The sequence below is a fragment of the Cardiocondyla obscurior genome, linkage group LG08, assembly GCF_019399895.1.
Source record: "Cardiocondyla obscurior isolate alpha-2009 linkage group LG08, Cobs3.1, whole genome shotgun sequence".
NCBI classification, from domain to species: domain Eukaryota; kingdom Metazoa; phylum Arthropoda; class Insecta; order Hymenoptera; family Formicidae; genus Cardiocondyla; species Cardiocondyla obscurior.
Genome location: NC_091871.1, coordinates 4,852,999 through 4,880,599, shown reverse-complemented (window position 1 = coordinate 4,880,599; position 27,601 = coordinate 4,852,999). Strand labels below are relative to the sequence as shown.

Genomic DNA, 27,601 nt, shown 5'->3' with positions numbered 1-27,601 from the left:
TTAATATATATATTACTAAACATTAATTTTATACATTAAAAGAAGTATAATACTCTATTTGTATTTTGTTATATTAAATTTATAAGTCTATAATATTTCTGCAAAATAAATGTATGTTTAATATATTTATACGTTTATTGTGTTAGCGTCATATACATGTAATTAAATGTTAATGAATATTGCATCATAATGTAGGCAAGTTTGTGGTAAATTGCAAAAATTACTGTAAAATGTAACAAATAATTTATATTTTTTACGAATACATTTAAAACAAATGCTAATATCGCAATAATTATTATCAAAAAAATTTGATGATGACATTGTACGAGTATTGCGTTAAACATGCATTTACGTATACTTAATAATATCAGTTATGCTCACTTTCAGAAATGTATACATAGAATTAATATTTATAAAATATCAGAGAATAATATCTAAAAATAATGTTCATACGCTAAAATTCTAAAAAATACACTTTTTATTTAAAAAAATATAATATCATGCTACAGTTTAGACTAATGGCAGTTTTCTATAAAAGAGATTAGAATTCAATTTTCCAGAATATCCCGAGTGGAAACTGATTCCCACCGTTACCTAATAGTTAGCTAGCCAATTCGTGGTTCACCTCGTTGGCTGTCTAGTAAAACTGTCCAGCACTGAGCCAGAAATGTAACACTCAAAACGTACTAGATACGTAGATAATTATTACGAGCTAATAACGAGATAGAAAAGCTAGATATCTAAACGTTTTTCGCCGCGCTTTAAATACATGCTCCGCGCTGGACAGTGACAAGACAACTGATACTAGACAAATTTTTTTTTTTTTTTTTAAATGACAACTTTATTTTTTAAAGATAATCAGTGTATAATAAATATTTTCTTATAATTTATGGCTAGTACCAAGCTGGTCACTAGTTAGGAAATATATTTAATCTGCGCGATATAACCACTAGCTGCAAAATCAGATTAGCTAGATTTATCTCCACTCGGGTATTATCTTAAAATAGGATTTATATGCTCCTAATGTTAATTTGTGTAGAAAAATCCCGCCAAAAATAGATATCGTCAATGCGACATTCTCTAACGGCGCGGTAGAAATATTCCGCCTGTGTATTGCGGCGGTGACGAATATTCCCATGCTCTTGATTAGCGGCCTTAGTAATTTGAAATAGTGTTGGTGAAGGTAGCCCACGTTTCTTCGATGGGTGCCAACACGGTGATCACTATGAGAACTGCGGCGAATAGGACGACAACCACAAAATATACACCGAAAATAAACTTCCGCGCGCAGGAGTGCTGTCGGAAAAAATATTAAAAATGAGACATTGCATAGTACAGATATCTACTTATACAATACATTAAATATTATTTTTCGACGTGATAACGTTTTACATTAATTTGCACAATTTACTGTAAATTATTATTATGAAATTATATTTGCTTTTTAAAGAGTATTTTTTAAAAACGTTACCACCAAGATTTATTTCTTTTACTTCTATTTAAATTCATTTAATTTTGTTAATATCACGCCGAACTGACACGTATTAGAAAACGACTCGATTACGTCAGTCTTTATTTTAGAAAATCTTACAGGAGCGTCTCGTCTCGCATCTGGATGCACCATTGATCCACGAGAGTGCATGTCTTTCATCGGGAATGAATTCACTCTCTGACTGGCTTGTCTGTCAGAGACACATCCGAGAAACTGTAATAGAAGCGAAAGTGTCACAAATACAACCGTAATCGGATTAAGCCTTGAGTGATTGTTAGTCATCATTGACATAAATTCTATTAAACATCATTTCTGTCTCAAGACTTATTCTATCGCATAAAATTTAATTTAATGCAATATTCATAATAAAACTGATTTAAATCGGTTTATTGATTATTTGATACTTATAATATATTCAGATTTTAATTAGAAACATTTGCATTAATAAATTGTTTGATAAATATTTTTGTTGCGCAGTTTTTGTCTCAAAAATAAAGTTTTCACGGAATATTTCTTGCAAAGTTAGAAAACAAAAGAAAAAAATTCTTACTGTAAGAACGAGGTGAGTTAGTACATGAAAGACCACATATGCTGTGAGAATCCAGTCGACCCAATCCGGAAGTTTCGCTTTGTTCAATCGTACCGCGAAGAAAAGTGCGATTACTAAAAGAAATTAATGATAAAATATTTATCCATTTTTTTTTAAATAACATAATGCAAAAATAATAAAATATTTTAAGATATAATATTCTGTATATAATATAATATCAAAAATTATAATTTACTTACATGCGCATATTTTTGCCACGTTACCGACGAACCAATGAGCCCAATTGAAAAGGGCTCTTCGTGGTGCACCAGGATGTGGTCTCATAGCTGCCATGAAAGGTTGAATAAAGCATAAAATCGTAGTTGCCAACCCGACCGAAGCGTGTATCGTTTCGGAACTCCACGTGCCCAATTCCACGAATATTATTACGAAGGCTGCGATCGTCATCGACCAAGTGAGCACCATGAAGAGCCTGTGCCACTTAAAGTAGAAAAAAAAAAATTAATATGTCTTTATTACAATGTAAGACGTGCAAGAAAAATAGCGTAAGACACTTTCTTTTTGCGTGACGTGAATCGTTAATGATTTACATTTTAAACAAAGAATGAGGAACTCTAGAAAATATTTCGTTAACGAGGCTAAAATATTCGAACAATATAAATTTAATAGCGCCGCGCATTGCAGCATATTGCAATATTCCACGCATGGAAGAGATAGGCAGGTAGTATAAAATGTTTTGGCGAAGAAACGATGTCGAATGGAATATCGTGACTGCCTGGAAACTTTGCACTTACAGTGAACCAGTGATCCTTTCCGCACAACTGGGAACTGACCCAAGTCTGTCTATAATATCTCGCGAGTAACATCCCGATGGAGGCCGTGCCGATCCACGACGCCAGCATAAGCGCGCCGTGAAGACGAATCAGTAGGTCAGTGCTCGCGGCCCATTCCCCAACGTCAGACAATCTCTTCGAGCTGCTCGTCCCAAGATAGGCGAGATCGTGAAAGTCAACACCATTTGCTAAAAAATAGGAGCGCGATATTCGTAAATCACTCACATAAAAGTAGAAAGTAAACTCTCCGTATCTCGCGGACGCGTTGTATAACGTTACTTTTAATCAATCCAATAATCGTGCCAACAGTTCCAGAAATCGATTTGCCTGAATTCGCATTTCATTCATGTCCCTGTTTATTCGAGTGGAAACATAAGGAAGCTATCAAAATTTGCAGTTATTGCAGCCTGCGACGAGAAAGTCGTAAAGCACTTTTTTTTTTTTTTTTGCCCTCGGCGAAAATACACGGGGAAGTGAACTTTGCCAAGTCTCGCCAAGGTTTCTTCTCCTTTTATTTAAGGAAATGTGACGGGTAGTCATTACGTTATAAATCTGACGTTAACGAGGTCGTTAAATCGCAAAATCTGTTTCCTTGATTTATTAAAATGGTAACAATTAGAATTTTTTGGAAAAAAAAAGTAACGTAACGAAACGTCGAATGTATTTAATATTCGGTTCATACGTACGTCTCAGATCTGATCCAGCAGCCACGAGGAGATGGTACGGAGTGTTGACAAGGTCGTACGTACGTCCTTGAATATTGGTGATCTTATCTCGCCGAAACTTGCAATATATCATGTCGTTTTTGATCGCGGCGCTCTCCAGCTCGACAGCGCCTTCCGACTAAGGATAAATCGCGAATAACAGCGAGATCAACAATTAGATTAGTTTTAGTTTTTAGATTTTTTTTAGACTTAGAAATTAGTTTAGTTGTAACGAAAAGGATATCGGAATACTTGACGTAACGTGGCTGATTGAAATGAATCACAAAACGATTCTTTAATCGGTTTACAATCGAGCTTGTTTTCGTGAGAAATCTAATTGGCTAGGATTAAATTTCGCGACGTTAAATTTTTAAAATAATTTTCGTGAAAATTGTATTAAATTAGATAGTACGGTATATTAATATGCCATTTCCAACGGATGATGCGATAAGATTTAAGGTCGGGCTGTTAATGAGTGAGCTTACAACGAGCTACGGTAATACCCCTTATATGAGCTTTGTAATTATTTGTAGGGCTTAAAGATTTACTGCATTATCGTAGTGGGAGCGACAACGCGCGTGGCTATGGTCGGGACAATAATTGGGATTTAATAGCCCGGACTCGTTGGCCCGTGCGCGACAGAGCACAGAGCGAATTAATTAATACAACAGTGCATTCAGTCGGACAAGGGTAGTGCGACACAGTAAACGATACTCACCATCCTGTAGCGCGTATTGTGTTTCCCGGCATTCCAAGATGTGTGTAACGCAATTTCGCCATTGTCATTCGTGCACTCGACCACGCTGTCTTCACCCTGCGCACCATTTCGCATGTGTTATATAGCTTGACCGTTACCACTTAATTCTCGACCTCCGTAAATTACACGCGTAATTAATTGCAAATACGTCGTTATTATTTCGACAGCCGTTAATTGCCAAATAAATATTACATTCCCGACAATATTAAAATAAACTAGTGTAACAAAGAAATTCGATTGCGTTCGCGTAATGAGACTTTAAATATATATTAGTTAATTAAACGTTAAAATTACCTAATTATTGCGCGCTGTGACGATGCGCTTAATATTATTTTAAAGGAAAAGATACAACAGTTCTCAAACCTCCCTCTACGAATTTTTAGCAAGTCCTTTTTCAATAAGTGATTACGAAAAAAAGTTCGAATTAAAGACCGAAATTAAGGCACAGACAAATATTGCAGTAAAATGATAGAAATGTCGAGATAACCGCAAAAAAAAAAAAAAAAAAAAAAAAAATGGTAGCGAAAAGTAACTTTTCACACATTTAATATAAAATAAAATACTTCGGCGGTGATTATACAAGTTTCGTTTGAGAGCGCAGCGTCCAGGTAATTACCATATTCTTATCGTCCGATAAGCCGACAGCGACGTATTTGGCATCCCTCCGCGCTTGCATCTCGAAATAATATTCGTCGCCCTGCACGATCACGGCCACCACGGCGTTGCAATTCCTAGTTTTTATGCAGTTTGCGGGCGCGCCGAAGCAGTTCTTGGTGGTGTGGCAGCCCGTGTAGAACGGGTCCACCTCATCCTTCGCCTGGAACGAGAACACACACCTGGGGATGACACGGGGAATTTACAGGCGGGAATGTCATTCGCGGGATGGCACCTCGTGCGGAACGAGAACGGAACGCGGAGATTGCACAACGTTCTTTCGTGGTTTGATTCGTAGTCGCGCGACGGCACAGATAAATGAAGCGAAAAGCATGGTTAGAGGGAGTCCTTCTCGAAGTACTTGTCGATCACTCGCGAGCTGCTTACGCATTATCTTGGAAGCGTTTTTATTCGATACGTCGGGAGGGGAATATTCTTTCTCACCATTGAACAAATTATACAGAAAAGGTTATTTAAAGTACACCTTGAAATAGCCTCTCGTTGCATCTCGTTGCATTAGATAAATATCAAGATCTTATAAAAAGGAGAAAACAAATTATAAATTGATTGCAATAGGTTATTATACATATATTGTATTAAAGTAAATTTAAGTTAGAAAAAAACGTCAGAAAAATAATTAAAATATGTTGCATATGCTTAATATATGAATTAACAACTTCTTATCGAAAAATAAATATTTAATGTAGTTGTCTGTAATAATGTTTAAGTATAATGTATGAGTCAGCAAGAAATTCTAATAAAGGAGACCTTATGGAGCAAATCGTGCGCAACAATTCACGAGAACGTAGCTCGGGGTCGAACGAAAAGGAAATCTGCGAGAGAAAGAGAAGTTTGACGACCAGCCTTCAACTTAGATACGCTTCGCGAAATCGTGCGTTCACGCTCCGGCAGCCTCGTTCGCCATTACCGCTCTTTGGTGTACTTTTACGCTTTTTATCATGAATGATCGAGCGCCGTTTTCAAGGAAAGGCCGCTCGTCCACGCGGCAGGATGTAATTATTCAATAAACCTGCCATACGCATTGTTTAACTAAGTTAAAAATTCACTGCTATTCTAAAAGTATTTATTTCTGAAATATTATATATTAAAAAAAAAAAAGATTTCTACACAGCATTCGCGTCGCCAAGTTTTGTATCAAGAAGCGTGAAAATTTATAAAAATTACAGACAAAGCGTTTCCTTTACTTAATCATCACACATTCAGAAATGTGTAAATTAGGTACAAATAGAGATAACATTATGACATCTATACATAAAGTTATATAAATGCAAGTACTAACCATTGTAAATGAGATTTGGAATTAAGTTCACTAAATTAAAACAAAAATTAATTACATAAATTCGAGAGTTTGATAAGTCTATCTGAAACTTTGTTCTAGATTTTTTAAAGACACTACATGAACTTTTTGATATAATTTCTCTTAGGAATTTCTCTCAGATTTCTCTCTCTAGTTTTTTAGAAATTCTTATTTCGCACATTAAAGATTAATTACATTATAATCGCAACTCTTACAACTGTTGCGATATTTAATTTATTTTTTAAGATATTATCAAAGAAAAGATTACAAATACATTAAACACTGCTTTTTGTTAACACATTTATGTATATAGGTATACATTAATAATTTTTTATAAAAATAAAATTACAGTGGACAAAAAATAAACTGCAGTGAATCGTAATAAACGTAAAAGAATCAAAGTTTATAAATTTATCGAGTATGTAAAACTATCAGAAAATAATTTGAAAAATTTAATGCATAAAATATTTTGTTTAAGCTGCTTGTCATAACCCATCTCTTTTTTTTTTTTTTTTACTTTGATTGCTAAGTTTCAGAGTACTCTTTTTCGTTTTATCAATGACGTCCGATAGATCCTTGACTGTTCTACTTGGCGATCCTCGAGCGCGCGATAAAGATCAAATCCGTGGGAAACAAATAGCGGGTTATAAAAAAAATTCACAGCACGAAATCGCGAACGACCACGGAAGTGAACGGTGAAAGTACATAAAGCATGAATTCCGGAACGTTGACTGCAGTCGCGTGTTATACGTTTGTTGTATACGGTTAAGGGCCGTGCATGTACATATACGTAGAGATGCATAATTCATGTATTTGTGCGTTACGCGCCGCTATATTCGTTTCACCAATTTTTTACTTTCTACGATATCATAGATCGACGCATATTAGTTTTATATATGATATAAAAAAATGAAAATTAAAGAAAGAGAGAGAAAGAAAGAGAGAGAGAGAGAGAGAAATAAAAATACTGCATTAGTTAAAACCTTGAAATTTTGATTCATACAAATAATAAAAATAAGACAGAGCGATATGAAATGAGTTAATATGTTTTTTTTTATTCTTGAATTTTTAATATATTTAATATTAGAGTGCAGCACTTTAATTAATTATACATTTTATGTTATCCATGATGTAAATCGAAGGTTACAAGCAATATTTTAATTTAACATAACTTTCGCGAAGCTGTAAAATCGAGATTTATAAATGAATTATTTTACCTTTTATTTAATATTGACGATAGACGTAACTACTTATTTATTTTCTGAATTTAATACACTTGAAGTGGACAGTGTTTATTAATTAAAATATTATTACAATTTACTCAACCAAATGAGAATTAAAATGTATTTTAGTTCAGCGCTTGTTTTAATTCGCGCGATTAATACAACAGAATTATTAAAGTGAGTTTTAATCTTTCGGGAAAATTTTAATAGATTTCTTTGTACAAGATTAATGAGAAGATTTCCATGCAATATAATACGTATTAATTGTGGCTGGTAGAAAAGACATGGCAAAGTTATTAAAGGATTTATTTAAAAGTTTAATCTATTCGATACTTTTTGAATTAATATTTTCTATGCTCGTCATGATATATCGAATGCCTTGATATAAGCAAATCAAGTTTGAACCTGCTAGGCACTCCGATAAATTTTGTATCAATATTTCCTTATGGGAAGAATCTTGTGATATTAGCGATTTTCCTAACTGAGTTTGAAATTGAAGTTGAAGTTTATTTCAACTGTTATTATAATCGAAAATTCCAATATTTTCCTTCATGAAGTACAATTTGCTGGCAGCTCTTTATTTTTGATCATTAATAATTTCAAAATTATAAATGCCTCGACGTTCTCACGACGGAATAATCAATATCAGGCAGAATGCAAAAAAGGAATAGTAAGAATAGCGTTCTCGATAGGTTTTGAAATACTCTGTATGTAACAAGCATGTATGCTGAATAAGTTCTTTGAATGTGATTAATGAGAATCCTCTGTACACGGCATCTGGGTTGACTGCATCCTACGAGCAATATTCGCCAAGCCACACCTATCGGGACTTACAGGCCGCTTACAGCATTTAACACGCTGTAATGCCACCACGTGCATTTACCTTATAATGGTGACGGCGTGCGCGACAGGAAATATAATACTCACCGCGTAACTGACGGTGCGGCTGTAGTAGGGTGGCGTGGTGGTCCTGAAGGTAGTCATGGGTGTAGGTGGGGTCGATACCCTGATGGACCGCTTGTCAACAATGACTGTGGGCGACTCCACGCCGACCCAGTACGTGCTGTAATCCTGAGCGACGGTAGAACTGCAAAAAACAGAGGTCAATGATCAAACGTAAACGGTGAAACAAGATTCCACGAAAGTTGCAGAAAACTATTTTAAAACGTACAAAGCCAATATTCCAGTAATTTTTATAAAAACGTAGATATTATAAAAAAAAAATTTTTGTTTCGAGTCTTATTTTTTTTAAATAATTTTTAATAGTCTCTCACGAAAACGAAACTAAATAGCTAGAAATATTTAAAAAAATAAAACACGTGACTATAAAATCAGTCTCCGAGTTTCAAAATTAAAAATACATAACGTCATACATTTTTCAGTAGCTTTTTAAATCTTATTTCCTTCACGTAGAAGTTGCTAACATTGTACAATAAGATTATAAAACTCTTGACATTTATTAATAGTGAGAGTCCCTTGCTCAATGCGGGATTATTAGAGCACATCGAAATCCTCTGCGAGCCATGACATTAAACGTGTTAAAAGTACTTCCATGAAAATCCTCTTTATCGCCTTTTTCGTTAATACCGGTCGTAGGAAAATATAAATATCAGAAAGGTGCAAAAGTGAGAAATTCCCAAAACGATACCGTGAAAACAAAATAAAACTCTCGAAATAAGTTACAAAGTTTTAACAGGGGGTCGCAGCTGCGCCTTCTATTAAACATGCATTAGTAACTCCGCATCGATTATTACGAGGAAAAGTTTATAAGGAATGTTTCGCGCGTTTCTCGCACCGTTATGTCCGCATGAGCGCGCTGAATTCCAAGCACGAGCCGCATCCGCGCGTACAGTAATACCTAATTGTGATTCATAAGTGTGATATGCTGCGTCTTTGCGCGTACGCTTGTGTGCGTATGCATGCAGCGGTTGAGATCAGACACCGAAATCATGACTCAACAATTAGAACCCTTTCCAGACGCTAAGGTTTCATGTTTTAATCTTTATCGCAATATTCAGTACGTCACAACTTTGTTAGCTTGGCAACTCGCGAAAATAACTCTTATGATTTTGACATTATTCTCGATGCAGCAATAAATTGCCGTCAAAATATCATTAATACGTAATTATACTCACTTGAAGATAATTGTACCTTCGTAGTCAATCGGAACTTCCCAATCGAATTCAAGATTATGCTTCGCGTCGGTGTTTGTATGAGTCACGCCGTTCTAAACATAAGAAGTAGGAAAAGTTTTTCTAATAAAAAATTTCACATCGGTTATGTTTGCGAAAGGATTTAAATAATTTAACCTTGAAATAATTAGAATAAAAATGATTTATTACATAAGGAAATAAAAAGTGTTTCATCGTTATATTACCGAGAATCGTACAGTCGAGAAATTAAATCATATAATTAAAAATTAAAATGTTAATATTTGTAATATTGTAGTATTTAGTATAATACAAAAAATTTAATTGCATAATTTTTTTTGTATTTTAATTCAATAATTGTTATTGCTTTTTTTTTTTTTTTTTTTTCCTTAATAACTTGAAAAGGTTTACTTAGCATTTGGAAAAGTAAAATAAATTCTAAATCAAAAATAAAGATTTATATATTTTTACATTTGTCATTTTGATTATTCGACATTCACATACGTGTTTTAAAAAGTCTCGGTGTATTTATAAAGATATTCACATTTTTATGATCCTTGAAAATCTAGTTGCAAAAAAAAAAAAGAAATAAAGGTGACATAGTACCTTAACATTTGGTGTGCATTCCACGATTCTTGCAGTAGGAGGCAAGTTTACGAATTCCCCCACATATTCACCGGTATGAATGTCCCTGGCGACAACCATGAAGCCCTGGTATCCGTTACCTTCGGGGCTACCAAGAATCAGGCGGACCCTGCCTTGTCCTGCTGCGGGTAGTAACTGATAAGGTGGATACGATGATTGCAAAGAACTGCCGGGATGACGTGGCATCAGATTGAAGCATGTTTCCGACGGTGCTCCATTGGGTAATCCCAGTACCCTCAGGTGTAAACCGATGACCAAACACAATAACGTTTTAAGCATTTCTAGAACGGAACATATATATATTTTTTTAGATTTTTTTTATTTTTTATTTTCTTATATTAAAAAATTTATTATTAAAAAAACAGCCTGTTCTTTTTAAAAGCCTTATATAGCATAATATTAATGGATAAATTTTTTTACTGTTAGATTTCACTATTTAAATTCTCCCAGTGTTAAATTTCGACATATGTATAGTCTTAAGAATTATGGAAGAATTAATACCGATATCATGATTCACTTCTTTGCAAGAAAAATCAATAAAATCGAGAAATACTTTAATAGAAAAACACACTTGTTTAAACACGAATACGCTTACGTTATATTTAACGTTTCTCGTCCATATCAATGTTGAATTTATCCAATACGGTATAAACAGAATGTGCATCTGGTGATTTGCTGTCGCTTATCAATAATGCACGTCTTATTCCCCTGCTTACGTGTAATCTCATGTGTAAATTTCAATTTCAACAACCGCATTTGCATCAATAATTACTGAGCAATTCGAAAATGTGAAGATAATGATTCGTCTGAGTTTATGTAATTTTATTCAAATGATCGAGTCGTCACATAGTCACAAATTACTAGGATATCTATCACATATAATTTATAACGTTTCCTTTAATATCCATCTGTGTGCAATAATTTATATAGTAGCAATAAGTAATTCATAAACAATTATTTATAATTCTTTTAAAAAGTATATAGATATTAAATTATTTTCTCATTGCCCTACTAATAATTTTTAAAAATCTATAAGTATCTAAAGATGTAAAAAAAAAAAACCCATATTTCTGAAGGCTTTCAATGAACAATAGCATCGTTATGATCATTGATCTGATAAGGCAGAGATTCGACGGACGATAAATCGTTGATAATATTTTTTATGATATGTCAGGGTGCAAGTTAATTGTTAATTGTTGAATTATGTGGAGTATTAGAATGGCTCGAGATAATAAGCGTCGCGATTAAGACACTAATGAGCGACCAAGTGGAAGCGCGAGAAGTGAATGACTCGAAGAAACGAGCGCGCTCGCTTGTACATACACGGCCCACGCCTGAAAGAACTGACTTTCACCCTTTGAGAATTTTACTCCTTACGAGATTCTTAGTCCCGCATTCCTAAACGCGCGCCCCGCCACTACTAAAATATTCCCCATGCATGCCGTTATGTAACGCCAACTGACCCTCGCCATTGAAATGCCACGTAGCCACGGTAATGTCTGCCGCAACTACGTTTTCTTGTCTAAGTATCGAAGTTGAAACGATCGCATTAAAATCACTGCCTCACGTTAACCGTCTGAAATGATAATTTCCCGTAGAATAATACAATTTTTTTACAAATTTTATTAAATAACGAATTAATCAAAAGGAAAAGAAATATATGTATACAAATGTAACGTATATTATAAACTGTGTCTTTTGCAGAAGTGTTATCACCGCGAATATTTGTATACATACATATATACACTTCGGCAAGATTGTATCTGACGTGAGTAGGAAGTTAAGTAGCATCTTAGTCAGCAATAAAATGAGTGTTCTCCTCGTGGCGTCATGGATCCCAGTAATTGCAGAATGTACATTTTTCAGACAAGGTCGATAACTCGCGATAAACTGTTAAACCGCATTATTTTGCACTTTCACAATGTTACTGTAAATTTTATCGCAAGAAATCGTGAATGATTGAGCGGTCTCATTGTAGAATATACATATAGCTTGGTTCGTTCATAAAGGAATTCGACGGCAAGTTTTCAATGACGATTTAAAAGGACGTGTTGTAACTGAGACAAAGGTTTTTAAAAAGACTTAAAATGAAGATTTCTAAGAACAATTCTAAAATAGCTGATTAGTTAATCAATGTACTAGCGTACTTATGTAATATTACAGTTATTGCAATAATACTGATAATTATTTTAAAATATTATTTTAGCATCAAATCTTTGCAACAGACTTTCGCGCATGTAATAATTTTTTTTTAATGCCACGTCTAAAAATTAAGTGTAATTATTTAATAACATAAAATTATTAAAGTAATATCCAGTTTTTTAACTATTATTAACATGTTGCTATTTATACAATGTTATACAAAAAATCATTAAATTAATCAAACTTTTGTTAATAATATTTTATATTCTTTTATATTGTTGGCGCAAAAATATTATTGGTTCAAACGAACATTGTAGTTCCTGTAATATAAATAACGAATCCGTTTCAAATACAAAAATATGTATAGTACTGATTTGCTGTTATATTCCGTATTTGCGTCACAATAAATGTCGACATAGGGACGTAAAAATCGATAATTGGAAAAGGTATTTGCAAAGAAAGCAATTATCTCAACAATATAACAATCATGGATGAGTTGAGGTGAATCGGCTTCGACCAAGATCAATACTGCAGAATTTGTTTCTCTCAGATAGAATTTGCAGTTTGCAAAACAGCTGCAGCCGCTCCGAGGTATGCGCATCTAGATAGATGTACGACAAGTTACACATACATCGAGAAATTGGAACAAATTTTTTTTTTTACGTTGCAAAAAATCGTGACAATACCATAAAAAAATTTTGTTACAAGTCTCATTTCTGCGTGTCAGATCGGCGAGGAATTAAGATCGCGATAATCACCTGCGTGTTTAGCATTATCACATATCATTATTCCATTGTACAACGTAGAACGAGTACAAGGCTTCGTTTTTGCGGCTTACAACGCGTATGTGACTCATCCGCGACGTCAAACACTATACATATACGTGCGGGAACGTACAAAACTTGTTGACACGTACGCAAAACTTGCGTGCACACCAATCTACCGTGGGTTGACTTAATTTTCTTCCTGCGTGGTCCTTTGTGACCACATAGGAAATTCCCCTGATGTATGCACAACTCTAAAACGTCCATTCGATGTTTATGCAAAATTCATTGGTCTTTAATTCTAGAGGCTTACCTATGGCACAGTTTTCAAATTCATTGTTTTATTTCAAGCACTCTGTATAATATTACAATATTTATTTAATTTTATATAATTAATGTAAAGTAGCTATTTAAAATTAGACCACGAACTAGGTTGAAGGTAATTAATTACTAATGATACACTTAACAAATATAAAAGATTACTAACAAACGCCCATACACGCCCTAATTTTCAAATACCTTTTAATTTAATTACATTTTAATTTCGTAGCACAAGTAGCTTTTACAAAATAACTATATTTCTCGTATTACAAGCGTCAAATTTGCGTGAAATAAAATGTTTTAAAAATATGTTAAAAGAGTTTGAGGCACACATTATCAAGCTTTTTATATGGATATAATTTATCTGTTCCAATTTATTTATTACTTTTAAGTTTAATTTTTTTTTTTTTTTTAATTAATTTAAAATAAGTTTTACGTAAAATCTTTTTGTGCATTTTAGACCCCGAATCAAATTAAAACAAGGCACTCCTAATTCAGTTGCAAGTTTCTTTTGAATGTATTGTATATCAAGTCGTAAAGTGACTAAATATTCACGACATGTTTCTTCGAATGAGATACATTTAATTGTATTCGTGCTACTCGCAAGTTTCTACCATTCCGAATGTCATCAGGCGAACAAAGTATCGTGCTTTCGTCTTCCGTGTTTGGCGAACACATCGCCATGGTTACGTCGCTCTGGTGTCCTAGAATTTCCATGCCGAACATTACTCTCGCGTCAGTACGCCAAACCGCAAATTATTTTATCGGTTACGTAAGCCAGGGACCACCGAGTAAGAATTCAGGGAAACGTCATTCATCGCCGCCGCAATTATTCCTAACGGCCTCCTCTTTAATGAGCGCAGCGCTCTCCTCAGCTCATCGATCTTGCTCCGATTGTTTCGCTTTGTCTTGTAAACTGGTTGAGTCAACCAGTTAGAGTAATCAATGTCTAAAGATGGACATGAACACGACATACATTATTTGGTATCTGATTCTATTTATCGTGTCTCACAATATCTCTCTACTATCAGTTTATTTTTAAAGTAAATTTAAATGCACGTTATCAAAAAAAAAAAATATATATATATATATACATATATCTGAGGAGAGTTATAGAAGAACTCAATTTAAATAAATTATTTATTAATTTATAATTTAAGTAATAGAAACATTGCAACTGACAATATTTTCCCTTGTCTACGTAATAATTAAACAAATTTTTATGGTGTACATATACATATTTACATTTTAGCAAATTAAGAATATAATCTGTAATTTTTTTATACATAAGATAAATATGAAGGAATTTACAATGAGATAATACGAAAATTCATGATATAATGTTTTCATGAATACATGCACAAGTTGTCTACATTTTTTTGGAACTATAATTAAAAATAAACTATTAATGATTTTGTTTTATAATTAATAATTTTTCAGTTAATTCTTGAAGATGACTAATTGTTATAGACGGTAAAACCCAATAGTGAATCATTGCATGAATGATTGCACCAGAATAAGAAATAGCGTATCTATGTAATGAAGTAAAAAAAAAAAGAAAAGAAAAAGAATGAGACGATTTCTCCAAAGTCGATTAACTTTACCCGTAATTTAATCGTCTCGGTACCTCTTTCGAAATTAAATCTTTGTATGTAGGAAAAGAGACAGAAAGTCCATTGGCCTCGTGATTAAAGTTACTCGACATCGAAGAAATGAACCCTAAAGCGATTGAAGACATTTAGGATTTAGTGAATCCACTCGATCTTTTGCTTATCATCGCGGAAATACCATACGTCCGTAATCCACATTGATAATTCGCATTAAAAAAATGTGATCGGTAAATTCTTCCACGTTTATTGTATGTATAAAGAAACGACATATTTATGCATTTCTAATGATATATGTATATGTACAACATTAAGCCAAATGTGATAATTCTTTCTTAAAACAGAATATTCCAATCAAATTTACATAAAACTAAGAATAATTAATTTTATTATAAAAGTAACATATTTTGTATATTTCTATGTAACAAAAAAAAAGAAACACTTATAATGACAGAATCATTTTAACCATTTTAAAGTTTATAATTACAAAATTCGTCTACCGCGGACGGGAAAAAAATTAAAATCGTAGTCACGTTTGTATAGGAGGAGGTAGTTGAATTTTTCATGAATATCTCATAGTAGCTTTTGATAATGCTATTTCACAAATTATAATTTATAATTTATTTATCGTGTACGGAAAAATAGAGAAAAAATGTTTATTTTAATTTTACAATATATTATTTATTAATTCTTAAATCGATACGTTAGTTTATAAATCGCTAGTTAATTTTTTTAAATAAGAAAGTGATGTAAGAAAAGTTACTCTTTAGCAGTTTCAAAGTCGATTTTATCAAGCTAATTTAAACAACAATATGACCTATTAGTTCATTAATCTTGAAATATATTGCGAAAAGGTCGATAACATCCCAGCATGCTTTCAGAAAAGATAGTATTTTTCGAGAGCATAACTTGTTAAATAGCCGAGTTACATACCTTCTTCTTTTTTTTACGATTATGAACGTCAGTTTCCCACCCAAGAAAAATTAAATTTGCGTTTATATTATCCTTGCAACTTTTAATTTCAAAATTAAATAGACACATCCGTTCTAAAATTATTTAAAATTAATTAATCTCACTTTTAATATACCTCAAATTAAAAAATATCTTTTTTTTCTCTTCTGGGAACTAAAAATAATGAAAATGACTCTTACATAACTTGATTCAATTGACTGTAGCTATCGAGGCTGAAATCCGTGTTTGCGACTATCACTCACCGTTTCTTATTTCCATCGCGAATGCGAATTATCCACTGGACGACGTTCACCACGATGTAACACGCGCCAAACAATTTCGAGAATATCACGTGTGTAGCGGCGGCGCCGGCTATTATCGAACACGCGCGCACTAATTCACTGAGCCCGAGACAGCGTCGTCCATCGATTGCGCTTCGGTCGATCGTAGTTCTTCGACGCTACCGCGGACGCGTTCTTCCGGTCGAGCGAGATCTCGATCCTGTATTCCTCACGGTCGTGCGAGGAACTCCGGAAACAATAAGAAATAAATAAAAAAAAGAGACGCGCACTTGTCGCAACTTTAAACGCGTTACGTAGAAAATCTAAACGGAGACTGAGCGACCCGCTGAATCGATCGTTCGCCGGACGTGGATCTCGCGCGGCACTTGTTGATCTCGCGGCGGCATACTTCCGTCGACAGCGTCGAGAACCACACCTTGCAAGAGACTGTACGAGAAATACGGGCCGAGTTGAAAGGCCCTCGGCCGTGAGACCAGCTCAGGTCCGTAGTTATCCACTGGTACAACGAGCTGTGTTTCTCGACGAGCACGCAAGTACTGCGTAAGCGTAAACCGCTCGAGAGACGCGTTTAGCGCCTTGCATCTTGAGAATACCTAGCAGTGACCTCATAAGAGAGATGTCGTCACGACGAATATATGTATAACTTGCTCGAGAAAAGATTTCTTTGAGAATAATTTATTACACGATTAGAAAATAACATCTTATAGTTTTTTCTTTTTTTTTATTATTATTTCAATACCATAGGCAATTTTAAAATTAAAGATTATGTAAAAAAAAAAATAGTATTTGTACAATAAAGACGTGACGTTAGTTTCAGTAACAAAGGAATGATAAATTATACGTACATGTAAATTAATAGTCAATATTTTTTAAAAATTAAATAATAGGATTAAAGAATACGTTATAAATAATATATATGCATAAATTGCTGATTATCTACTGGTTTAAATGCATGTGAAAATTTCAACTTCTGCAAAGGACTTGATAATTTTCTTTCGTTCTAGATATATCTAAAATATTTCCTAATTTATTTGAGCTACGGTTTCTCTTAATAAGAGGCTTGTTGCTTTTATGTCTAAATATATTAAAGTAGTTCTCCTGACTTCAACATTATTTTACCAACGTTTTGTTTCACACACCTGTTTTAAGTCGGCACTGAGTCATGTCAAGAGAGAGGGACTAACGACTGTGCCACCAAAACGGTACGACGCGGCGTACCGTACGTTCACCATTCGTCGTTCATCTCAGTTTTATTAACGTACTTTTTATTTTTCTCTCTTTCTTTCCAATGTATACCACCATGTCTCGTTGACCACACGTACAAAAAAAAGAAAGAAAAAAAAACACAAATGGTATTGCATGATAAGCAATTTCTGGAAATATTTTCAGAACGCTCAAATATAAAAAAATGTTGGCTTTTAAAATAATAATTTATAATTTTTTCTCTATTATTTTATAATTTATACGCATACATCATGACCATGTTGACGTATTTTGCATGGTTACATTAATAACCACTTCACGTCTTTACGGTAAATGAAGTTTTATATTACGCACATAATATTTAATTCTTAGCTCCGTTTATCAGGGTGACGCGAGATAAAGTTGAGCTTTAAAACGGATAAACCTTTCTTAACGCATATTAATTTGAGACCGGGTGATTTAAGCGCGCGCGAAAAAGATCGCGCGGCTTAATGAGCTTCCCCTAACGCGATTGGGATGCCACGAAGAGAAATTGTTAATGCGCTTAACGAGACGATTAGAGAATATCCTGTGCATTTTGTGCAGGTATGCGGTTTACTTTTACCGAACGATGTAAATTGATAAAACCGGTTTTCTGGTTAGTGTTCCGTTCCAAGATATCCCTCTTACCCCACGTAATGCGATTGAAGATTACTTTATCAACCCTTTGTCACTAAATTAGCAATTGTCAGCTTTAAGCTTTTGTCTTATTTTTTAATTATTATATGGTGAAAGATTGGGATAGTAATCTTTTAAAATACGGGACATTTTTCGTCATATTATTTGCTTAATTTTTTTTTTTTTTTTTTTATATATTACGACATATTATAAATTGACATACGTTTATTATAAATCTTTATTAATATTATCGATTCTATTGAAGAAGAGTATAGAAGTTAATATGAATTAATATTTAAAAAAGAAAAAATTTGAGACTGTTTTTAATTAATCAAAACTTTCTTTAGGAAAAAAAAATTTATTAATTTATTTTATTGTTACTTATAAATATTTTTTCTTTGCATGATAAATTTACCATTTGCACTTCGATCTCGTAGTTCTAGCAATGTTCTACAGAGGTCGACTATTCACGCACACAAGTTTCAACTTCTTAAGTTAACATTTTACATTTTAAATAAATTAATTTTATATACATGAATTTTATATATATTAAATTAAAAAATTATTTTTATTTTATACTAAAGTAAAATTATTTATTTTGCTCTTTAAATATATTATTGTCACGTTTCTGTATCATACGTGTCAAGCCGAATCGACACGAACTCGAACGAAGTCATTTTCCTTGTTTTGTAACCGGAATTTACGCTTGATGACCTCACTCTGATGTTCAGTCGCTAGTTGATTATTGCACGGCAACAACATGCAGGCGAACAAAGCTGACGCCACGAAAGTAAGAGATAACATTTTTCGCAATTATTTTAATAATTATATACATACTTAATAATTATATACATACTTATATGTTTTACTGCAGTTAAGTGAACTTAAATATAAATTACTTATAAAAAAAAAAAAAAGCGAGAGAGAGAGAAATAAAGAAAACGCCAGACCAAATTTAGAGTAGAATTTAAACAGGTTTGAGCAATAATCTAAAAAAGCAACTTGTTTCTTTGTCGCGCGTCTTTCATCTTTTCATGAAAGAATGCGCAAAATGATGAAATCTGCGGATCTGCGCGTGTATATCACTTCACAAACGCGCATGCTCATCGAAAGAGCCACGGGTCCAGCGTTTCTCTTAGACATACCGTTCAGTGCAAGAATATTACATGTAAAAGATATTACGTGTTCACCATCGTGGCTGTTTCACAATTTCGCGACACCTTGCATTATTATTCGTACCACCGCGCTTGAACCACTTGCGTCAAATAAGTTCGATTCTTAACTTTCTTTTTAATTGTGTATACAATTATTTAATTTATATATTTAAAACTCTATTTTAGAATTTTTAAAGAAAGTGTGTTGTCGAGCTTTATAACGAACATAAAATCGAAAAATAATTTATTGTGCAAATTTTTTTGGCGATATTCAAACTTCGAACATGTCATTGTTTGCCTGTTGCGTCCGTAAGGTAAAGTAATTTTTGTTAATATTTATAGAAATGTTCCTAATACATGGATAAATAATTTTATTTTAAATTTTCATCTATTGACAAGCCATTCATCTTCTAATTACTTATCGCTAACGAACTCATATTTATTGTATGCTATTTTTTGCTTTTATCAATAATGATTGACAAATAATATTAATAGATAAAAATTGAAAATATCTTACACCATTTCTTTTTAATAAAAATTATTTTGCACTTTTATAAAACATTTTATTAAGTATGTTTAATTACATCACTTGCGAGAAGAATTGAAAACAGTAACAAGTGTATTGTGTGGAGAATAAGAAAGCATGTGACATTATCATATTTTTTTCCATAAAAATTATAACAATAGTGTTAATAAACGAAACAATATTAATATTGTTTTGCAATGTCAAAGAATTTGAGTTTTCTTCGCTCACCCCTGTCGCTCAGGTGGCAAAACCAGTAAATAGAAAAATTAAGTAAACTATAAAGCTGTCACGGGCATTAATACATGTGTAAACGTGTCACATGTGTATCTATGTATACATATATATAAGCTCGCGTCTACGAAGAATGAACGTCAACCGGCTCGCTAGGATGAACTGATACATTTTACGCTATTTAACGGATTTCATGCTCAGGTATCAAAGTGACCGGCGTCCTTGCTGTAATCAGCGGGGGGTTGTATTAATAGAACAGCGATTCACTGTTTTGCAAAAATTTTTCTTAGAATCGATTTCGTAGGCTTTTGCTTCATCGGTGACGTCGAGTCCATACACGCGTGAGACGCGAGTTTGTTGAATATTATCGCAAAGTCAACAAGCAAATTATGGATTTAATTTTTTGACGAAAGTTTCTAAATGCATATAAAATTACATTGTTATTTATTCCTGTGATACATTATTTCATGATAATTTCAATAAATATTAAGATACAGCTACTCATTTTAATAAAATATTAAAACATTACGTACTGCAATAAAAATATTTATGTTAATAAAATGAATAATCTAAAGCTAGGTATTTATATTTATAAGTATGCGTTTAATGTATGTAAGAGCTTTATTTTCTTACGCGGGATACACTGAAGTATACGTTTAATGTATGAAATTATTTTTAGAAAAAAATGTATCAACTACATATTGACATATGGATTATACATTTAATTTAAATTAATTCTATTGAAAATTTTAGTATCAGTGGTGACTTTTCAATTTCTTGTAGAATAATCGAGCGGCAGAAGAAGCGCGTCAGCAGCTGTTAGCGAAAGATCCGCCAGAAATCTCATGGGAAAACACGCTGGGCTCACCTCACGGCGTGCCCTTCGATGACGATACGAAAGAGTTATTAAAAAAGTGTCTTAACGTGTCTGTGCCACCACCGACCAGCGTAGCCGAGCTAATTAGACGAAGCAATGCGTTTCCTCTGAAGTTTCCAATTAATACCGTGAAATGTACCGCTTTAAAAGACCGAGGAATTAGCTCGGACACTATCGAGGTTGCTAATTTATTCGATCGAGCAAAGTATATGTATAGACGTAGATTAATACTTTCAATTAATTTGATGATTTTCTATTACATTTTTTAGTTAAATGCAAATTCGGTATATCCGTTAATACACGAAGCAATGTTGCCTTTGATCGCTCGATGGCTGAAACATAAGCGATTATATGGTACTCCGGTTGAGAAAGTCGTGTATGCGGATATGGGCCTTATTCAATTTATTAATCGTTTGTTGGATAAAAGAGCAGCCTCCTTCTACGGTCCCAATGATCGATGGAAATTACTTGATAATAAAAACGGTTTTAACGGTTGGGATGGTGTCGGTACCGATAACGAGAAGGAACCATTGGTAAATACAAACCTTTAACTACTTGTCGTAATTTTCTTTTAAATAATTTTCTCTCAAATAAATTTCAAATATTTTTATTAAAATTCTTATACTTTTTTTTTTACTGTGCTTTATTATACGCTATTAATTGCCTACGCAATAACGTAACGTTACATATATTTATCGATATTGGAAGTTTATAGGATGTTAAAAACAAGATAAAGTTTCATAATATAATCTTCCCCCATATGTCACCCTTGACGTCACGTTTTAATAAATGCTTTCCAAATCTAATGAACAGGTCCTAACAAAATGCTTGAGCTATGACGAGATTAAATTGTCGGCAATGATGGTAATGTCATCTCATACGGAATTTATAAACGACGGCTCACGAAATAATAGAGGTATCGTGAGCCGTGATCCAGACGCCGTTCAACCCAGAGGGGTTATTATGGGTGTTATAGGCACAAGGTTCTCTCTTTTTATATGAAATTATTTAATCCTGTCTTTTTCAAGAATATCTTTATATCTTTTCAATATTTTTATATCGCATGAATTTTGTGACGTTCCCGAGTGGAAATTTATTTAGCTAATTTGATTTTGCAGCTAGTGATTAGATCGCGCAGATTAAATATATTTCTTAACTAGTGACTAGCTTGGTATTAGCCATAAATTATAAGAAAGTATTTATTATTAAGTGACTATCAAAATCTGTCTAGTATCGGTCGGCTAGTCACTGTTTAGCGCGGATGTATCTAAATAGATATCTAAATGTTTTTTGCCGCGTACTTGTTTACTGTTGTGTGCTATTTTCTCTGTTTTATGTATAAAATAGATTCTGGAATTTATCGAAGATTAGTTATTATGTTTTGTCTTTAAATTTTTGTCATATAGATTCCAAAAACCTCGATTTATGGAGTATCAAGATATTGTTATCACACCACAACAGAATAATTTAGATAATGGGTGAGCAATAATTTTTTGTAGGATAACATTAGAAAAAATTAAAGATGTGTACGCTTTTTTGCACCAAGATTTATAAAAAAAAAAAACAAGACTTTTTTTAATTTATGTAAAATAGGTACGGAAATACAATGGACGGTACATTCGAAGAGAAGCGCGGAATGCGTGTCTTATGGGCTAAATTTTATGGCGAGGATTATCATCCGCTTTATGAAGAAACTGTGAAACGCATGAAATCAAAAGAGAATAGGCGATATATATCTATAAATAATCAGACAATTTTTGATATCGTGAATTATATGAAAAGAACTTTGCTTTCCGTAGAAATAATATTGCTCGAGGCAAATAGTCGTGCCGAGAAACATAATACAACCGCCTTCTTGCACGTCGTTGGTTTTGGCCTCGGTTAGTGCAAAAATTTTATTCGTTAAAATGATGAATTTAAATATAACAAATTATTTTTTCGTGCTTGATTTTAATTACTTATAAATTAAATAACAATTAGGTGTCTGGAAAATAATTCCGGATCAGGAGGTCTACTTTCTCAAAACATTCGAAATAGCTATCAGGAAGATGAACAAAAAGCTCAAATATGTTTCTGACATTATGTTCGCTTATTTCCGACAAGAGAAATGTGGCGGTGCGGGGAACGGCGATTATCTCGGTGGTTGGTATATAAGAAATACAAGTTTTAATAAATCTTTACAGTTGCACAACAGTGATATTATTTTTAGATATAAAGATACATTTTGCTCTAAGAGAACCACACAGCAGGCTGGTTCGAGCTAAAGACGCGAGTAAGCTCCTCGTTGTAACTTACGCCTGGGATGGAAATTCGCTACCAGGTTTGGACGTTATTTATAATAATTTATCGTTATTTATAAATGGTATTCGATGACTTCATTGATACGTTTAAGATAACGAGATTCTTTGCAGGAAATGAATTCTGGGGTGGAAGTCTAGAATCCAGCGGCGATCCAGCAGCTGCGTGCAGTACTCAAATAACCGAGCTGCATAATTCCAAGATCAATCCACGCGCGTGCGGCGCCAGCCTACACGTCGCATCTGCGGAACATGGAATTCTGCACATATCAGATTACGCGAAGCTTCATCTCACTTAGGTAACCCATGATAAGCATCTTTCTATCGATAACGGTCTTCCTTGCTGCATAAAGTTCGATTATATTATAATCGTATTGTTAATGCATCAATATCTTTATTTAATAAAAAAAAAACCTTTTTTTTACCTTTGTATTTATCAGTAAAAGAAAATGTTGATAATACATGGCATGTACTTACCTGAAAATATTTAATTACCGAAAAAATTCAGTTGTTTAACGAAATGTTATTGTTAGGAGTTTATTAAATGATTTCTTCCTTCTTTTTTCCATTCCTTACCCTTTCATTTATTCTAAAGAAAGTTAATTAACGTAATTAACTTTTTTTATCGTAATAAAACTTTTAATAATTTTATATTGATCTTTGTCATGTCTATTTACATAAAAGGCTTAATTTTTTATACTTAGAAACGTAGAATGTATATGTACAAAAAAAAAAAATTTTTAATATTAAATAAATTATTATTATAATATAATATACATATATAAAATGCATACAAGCTACAAAATGCAAATCAAACTAAATTAAAAAGTACATGTTATGAGACTACTAAAAGAAGTTTTTTTTTCCCTTAACATGTTAGTATTGCCTATCACATTAAGCTATTGCGGAGTTAATTTTAAAATGCTATTTAAAAGCCTACCACTTTAAACGCGATTAGTATCTCTGGACGAATGCGTACGCTCAAACTTTAGGAAAGGGCCGGCCCGGTGGACAACAACGGGCAATTACGAAGACCATCTCGATCACCACGCAGTCAACGTAGCCGTAGTGCGGACGTGGACTGCCTGAAGAAGTACACGGAGCGTCGTGTGGAGGAACGCCGGAACACAGAGATCACCGACACCAGCAAATTGGATACCTCCAAGTGGATGCCGTTACCGAGAAACGTGCCGCGGGGACAGCAGCCAGGACCAACGGTCAAAAGACCCTCGAGGGACGAGCGGCAGGAGAGCGTCGACGAACCAGCGGGCATCGAGAAGTGGCCGACGAGGACGATTCTTTCGTCCGCTGAGAATCGCTTCTCCAGAATCGAGCCCGAGAACGTCGGTCGACCTCAATACAACGTCAGGAGTCACAGCACTGACGTTACTGCCCTTAGAAGACCGGAGAAGAGCATCACCGAGCAACGAAGGCACACGGACTGCAGCGATCCGCGAACAATCGCCACGAGGTTGACCGCGCACATTTTCCACGTCCGAAAGCGAGAAATGCCTTGATCGGGATTGTAGTTGAGATTCGTATGCGCGATTGAACACGATAGTCATTACGGAATCTTCAACGGGTAATGGCGTCTAGTTTCGGTCAGATTTCTCCGTCTCCTTCACTCGTCTTGTGTTCCTTTGGTGTCGCCGAGTCAATGTTGGCCGATGAAAATTCACGTTGGTCGAGGACCGCGCCGAGCAACGTGAAAACATAGTGGTGCCTGGTTTGCTCCATCGGCCGGAACTAGTCGCTAATATCTTTTCACGTTGTGACGTTCATCATAAATTCGTAATCCATGTATTGGATCACGAGATAATTCCATAATAATAACTGCTCGATATGCATACGGAATAACGAGAATTTTCCAAGTTTGTAAAAGTTTGTTTCAATGTTTATCCTTCTCCCTTATGGAATAATTAATTTTCATACATTATTAAAAAAAAAAAGAATTTTACGATAAAAATTCCTTTAGAATTGCATGGGTAATTATTTTTACAATTTTTTTTTTTTAATATTTTAAATCAGAAATTAATAACTGATTGTGAGTATTTTTTTTTTAATATAAAACTGTGTATGTGTTTCTTCGTGAATATACGTTATTATACACACATTCGAAATAATAAATAGAAACGTAGAGAACAGCTCGATCTTGAATATATATAACTTTTTCAGATGGCTGCCACAAATTAACGGCGGAAAATTCTGCCGAGAAACGTCTCCTCTTGCAAGAATCGGCTGTGAAATCACGAAGAGCGCGGCTACTCGGTGGATGACATTCGCTAAAAGTCCGTCGCCTAATCCTGTGCCGAGAATAAATCCCGAGATGAGAGATTCCCCAACGAAACAGGATAGAAAAGACGAAGAATCGCGCAAGGATATAGACGCCTCCAAGTGGCAACCCCCCAGGAAATTTTCCCCAGCGAAAAATGAGAAAGGACGCCTGCAACGGCAAGGTGCGCATAGGAATAATTCTTATCTTTTATAAAAGTTATTTTAATAATCGAATGACACTTGATTGCAGATGAATTAGACGTGGGCAGAGACCGCTCTTCGAGCTTCGTGAGCGTTAACGAGCGAACGAAAGACCGTTCCTTGAGTTATATCGATACTAACGAGCGAGCGAACAAGCTTAGCGAACGTATACGAGACTTGTATGATTTCAAAACGGAGAACGAGTGGCCGAAGAGAGCGGGAGCCTCTCGAGAGAATACCTGGATTAGCAAAAGCAGCAGCGAGGAAGAGAGGAGCAATTACCCGCCGATTCGTAGAAACAGTCAAGATTTGGAGTTCAACGACAGAATCGATATCTTCAAGGTATTAATACTGAAATTCTTTAAAATCAGTACCGAGGCTCGAGATTTAAGAAAATCAACTGATTATTTTATTTATTTTTATTTTCCGCAGTCCAGGGTTCAGCAGGAGGAGGATAGACGAAGGCCGTCTCGCGGTACTCACGTCGCCAGTGAAGTACTGATGTCAGACGAGCAAGATGAACGTCTAAGAAAGTTTAGCGACAGATTACGGTACAGCGAGGATTTCAGCGCGAGACGGGAAATTCGCGGCCGCGAACGGCGCACTTATTCGGACGATTATGACGAGAAGGTCCGACGGGAGTCTCGTTTGTTCCGGCAGCTGCCGGAACTGGTGACATTCAAGAGAGAACGGCCGGAGGCACCGGCCATTAAGAGACTAGTGGATAAAGAGAACAAGCGAAATTCGGACGCGAGCATGAGACCACGCGGTTCCGAAGTCAGTTACGTGGAAATAGATTTCTCGAAGAGAGATTCGCGTACAAGCGACGCTAGTTACGTCAGCGTGAACATGAACATGAACAAGAGAGGTAGCGTTGAATGTAGTAGCACACGTAAAATTCTCGATGTCCCACCGAGAAGAGCTTTTAGCCAGAGTGACGAACGACCTGCCACGCCCGTGCCGCCGATCGAGTTCAACGACGAGCGATACGTTCCCAAGAAATTATCGGAACCGAAAAGAGACAGTACTAGGTATAAAGTGTATTTAACATAGGAAACGCCTGCGAGAGCTGGCATTTCGCGAAGCGAATGCCGCTTTCGCAGGGTTTTAGATTAATAACAATTAAACATTTCGACGAAATGAAAGTACAAGTCAAACGTGAAAAAATTTATAAATATAAAGAGGAGCTCGATTCTCGCAAGGGTAAGTATACCAATAATATGTTACAAAATTAAATTCGTTGTACAGTGTTAAATCTGTGTTGAACGATGCCTGTCACTTTTATTGAATAAAAAAAGAACCAAATTTTTAATAAGTATCTGTGAAAATTAATAAGTATAAAATGTAAGCAATCCGTGATAAATACAATGCAGTTGTTATTTGTAGATAACTGTTAAACGTTCAGGTGTTTATTGTGTTCACCGTAAAATAACGTGATATGTAAGTGAATGGATGTACGAAAAATTTAAATAAATATATATTCTGTTACGAAATTTATAATAAATGGCACCCGATCGAACGTGGGAAGCCAAATAAATGTATTTGTAAAACAATTTGACAGTGAACCACATAATCGGAAATTTTCTATGTGTTTTTTATGTCGATGTTTAAAACTGCAATGTTAATGTACAAACGATGTAATACAAAAATTAATAAAACATTCTTTAAAGAATGTGTCTTCGTTGTGCCGGATTTTAAAATAGGTTTCTGAATTAATTTTTTTCTTTAATCAGAGCTCTTTTACTAATTACAAGTAAATTGTTATTTA

The 27,601-nt window shown here is 34.3% G+C and overlaps 3 protein-coding genes across 6 annotated transcripts; 2 read left to right on the top strand and 1 right to left on the bottom strand.

The window, feature by feature from the left end:
- Positions 1 to 226: 226 nt before the first annotated feature.
- On the bottom strand, positions 227 to 16,975 carry LOC139105163 (putative ferric-chelate reductase 1 homolog). 2 transcript variants are annotated; one of them, XM_070661110.1, is made up of 12 exons: positions 16,375 to 16,975; positions 10,288 to 10,607; positions 9,667 to 9,758; positions 8,459 to 8,618; positions 4,953 to 5,153; positions 4,298 to 4,393; positions 3,562 to 3,718; positions 2,837 to 3,063; positions 2,282 to 2,522; positions 2,043 to 2,155; positions 1,592 to 1,705; positions 227 to 1,296 (listed from the first exon to the last, which is right to left on the bottom strand). In XM_070661110.1, exons 1-12 carry the CDS (start codon positions 16,388 to 16,390, stop codon positions 1,156 to 1,158), a joined length of 1,878 nt encoding a protein of 625 aa, XP_070517211.1. In that variant the 5' UTR covers positions 16,391 to 16,975; the 3' UTR covers positions 227 to 1,155. The 2 variants fall into 2 exon arrangements, with proteins under 2 accessions (XP_070517211.1, XP_070517212.1); XM_070661111.1 differs by having other exon boundaries at positions 16,312 to 16,376.
- A 1,879-nt stretch (positions 16,976 to 18,854) lies between these two features.
- On the top strand, positions 18,855 to 24,489 carry LOC139105168 (uncharacterized). Of its 3 annotated transcripts, XM_070661122.1 has the most exons (10): positions 19,090 to 19,741; positions 20,968 to 21,240; positions 21,331 to 21,594; positions 21,875 to 22,044; positions 22,468 to 22,539; positions 22,655 to 22,941; positions 23,042 to 23,203; positions 23,271 to 23,381; positions 23,473 to 23,657; positions 24,351 to 24,489. In XM_070661122.1, the coding sequence occupies exons 1-9, from the start codon at positions 19,712 to 19,714 to the stop codon at positions 23,655 to 23,657; spliced, it is 1,554 nt and encodes a 517-aa protein (XP_070517223.1). In that variant the 5' UTR covers positions 19,090 to 19,711; the 3' UTR covers positions 24,351 to 24,489. The 3 variants fall into 3 exon arrangements, with proteins under 3 accessions (XP_070517222.1, XP_070517223.1, XP_070517221.1); XM_070661121.1 differs by lacking the exons at positions 19,090 to 19,741; positions 24,351 to 24,489 and adding an exon at positions 18,855 to 19,063 and having other exon boundaries at positions 23,473 to 23,879; XM_070661120.1 differs by lacking the exon at positions 24,351 to 24,489 and having other exon boundaries at positions 19,091 to 19,741; positions 23,473 to 23,879.
- Positions 24,232 to 27,522, top strand: LOC139104861 (trichohyalin). Its single transcript, XM_070660589.1, has 5 exons — positions 24,232 to 24,237; positions 24,351 to 24,829; positions 25,534 to 25,814; positions 25,883 to 26,175; positions 26,266 to 27,522. The coding sequence occupies exons 1-5, from the start codon at positions 24,232 to 24,234 to the stop codon at positions 26,884 to 26,886; spliced, it is 1,680 nt and encodes a 559-aa protein (XP_070516690.1). The 3' UTR covers positions 26,887 to 27,522.
- Positions 27,523 to 27,601: the final 79 nt, after the last annotated feature.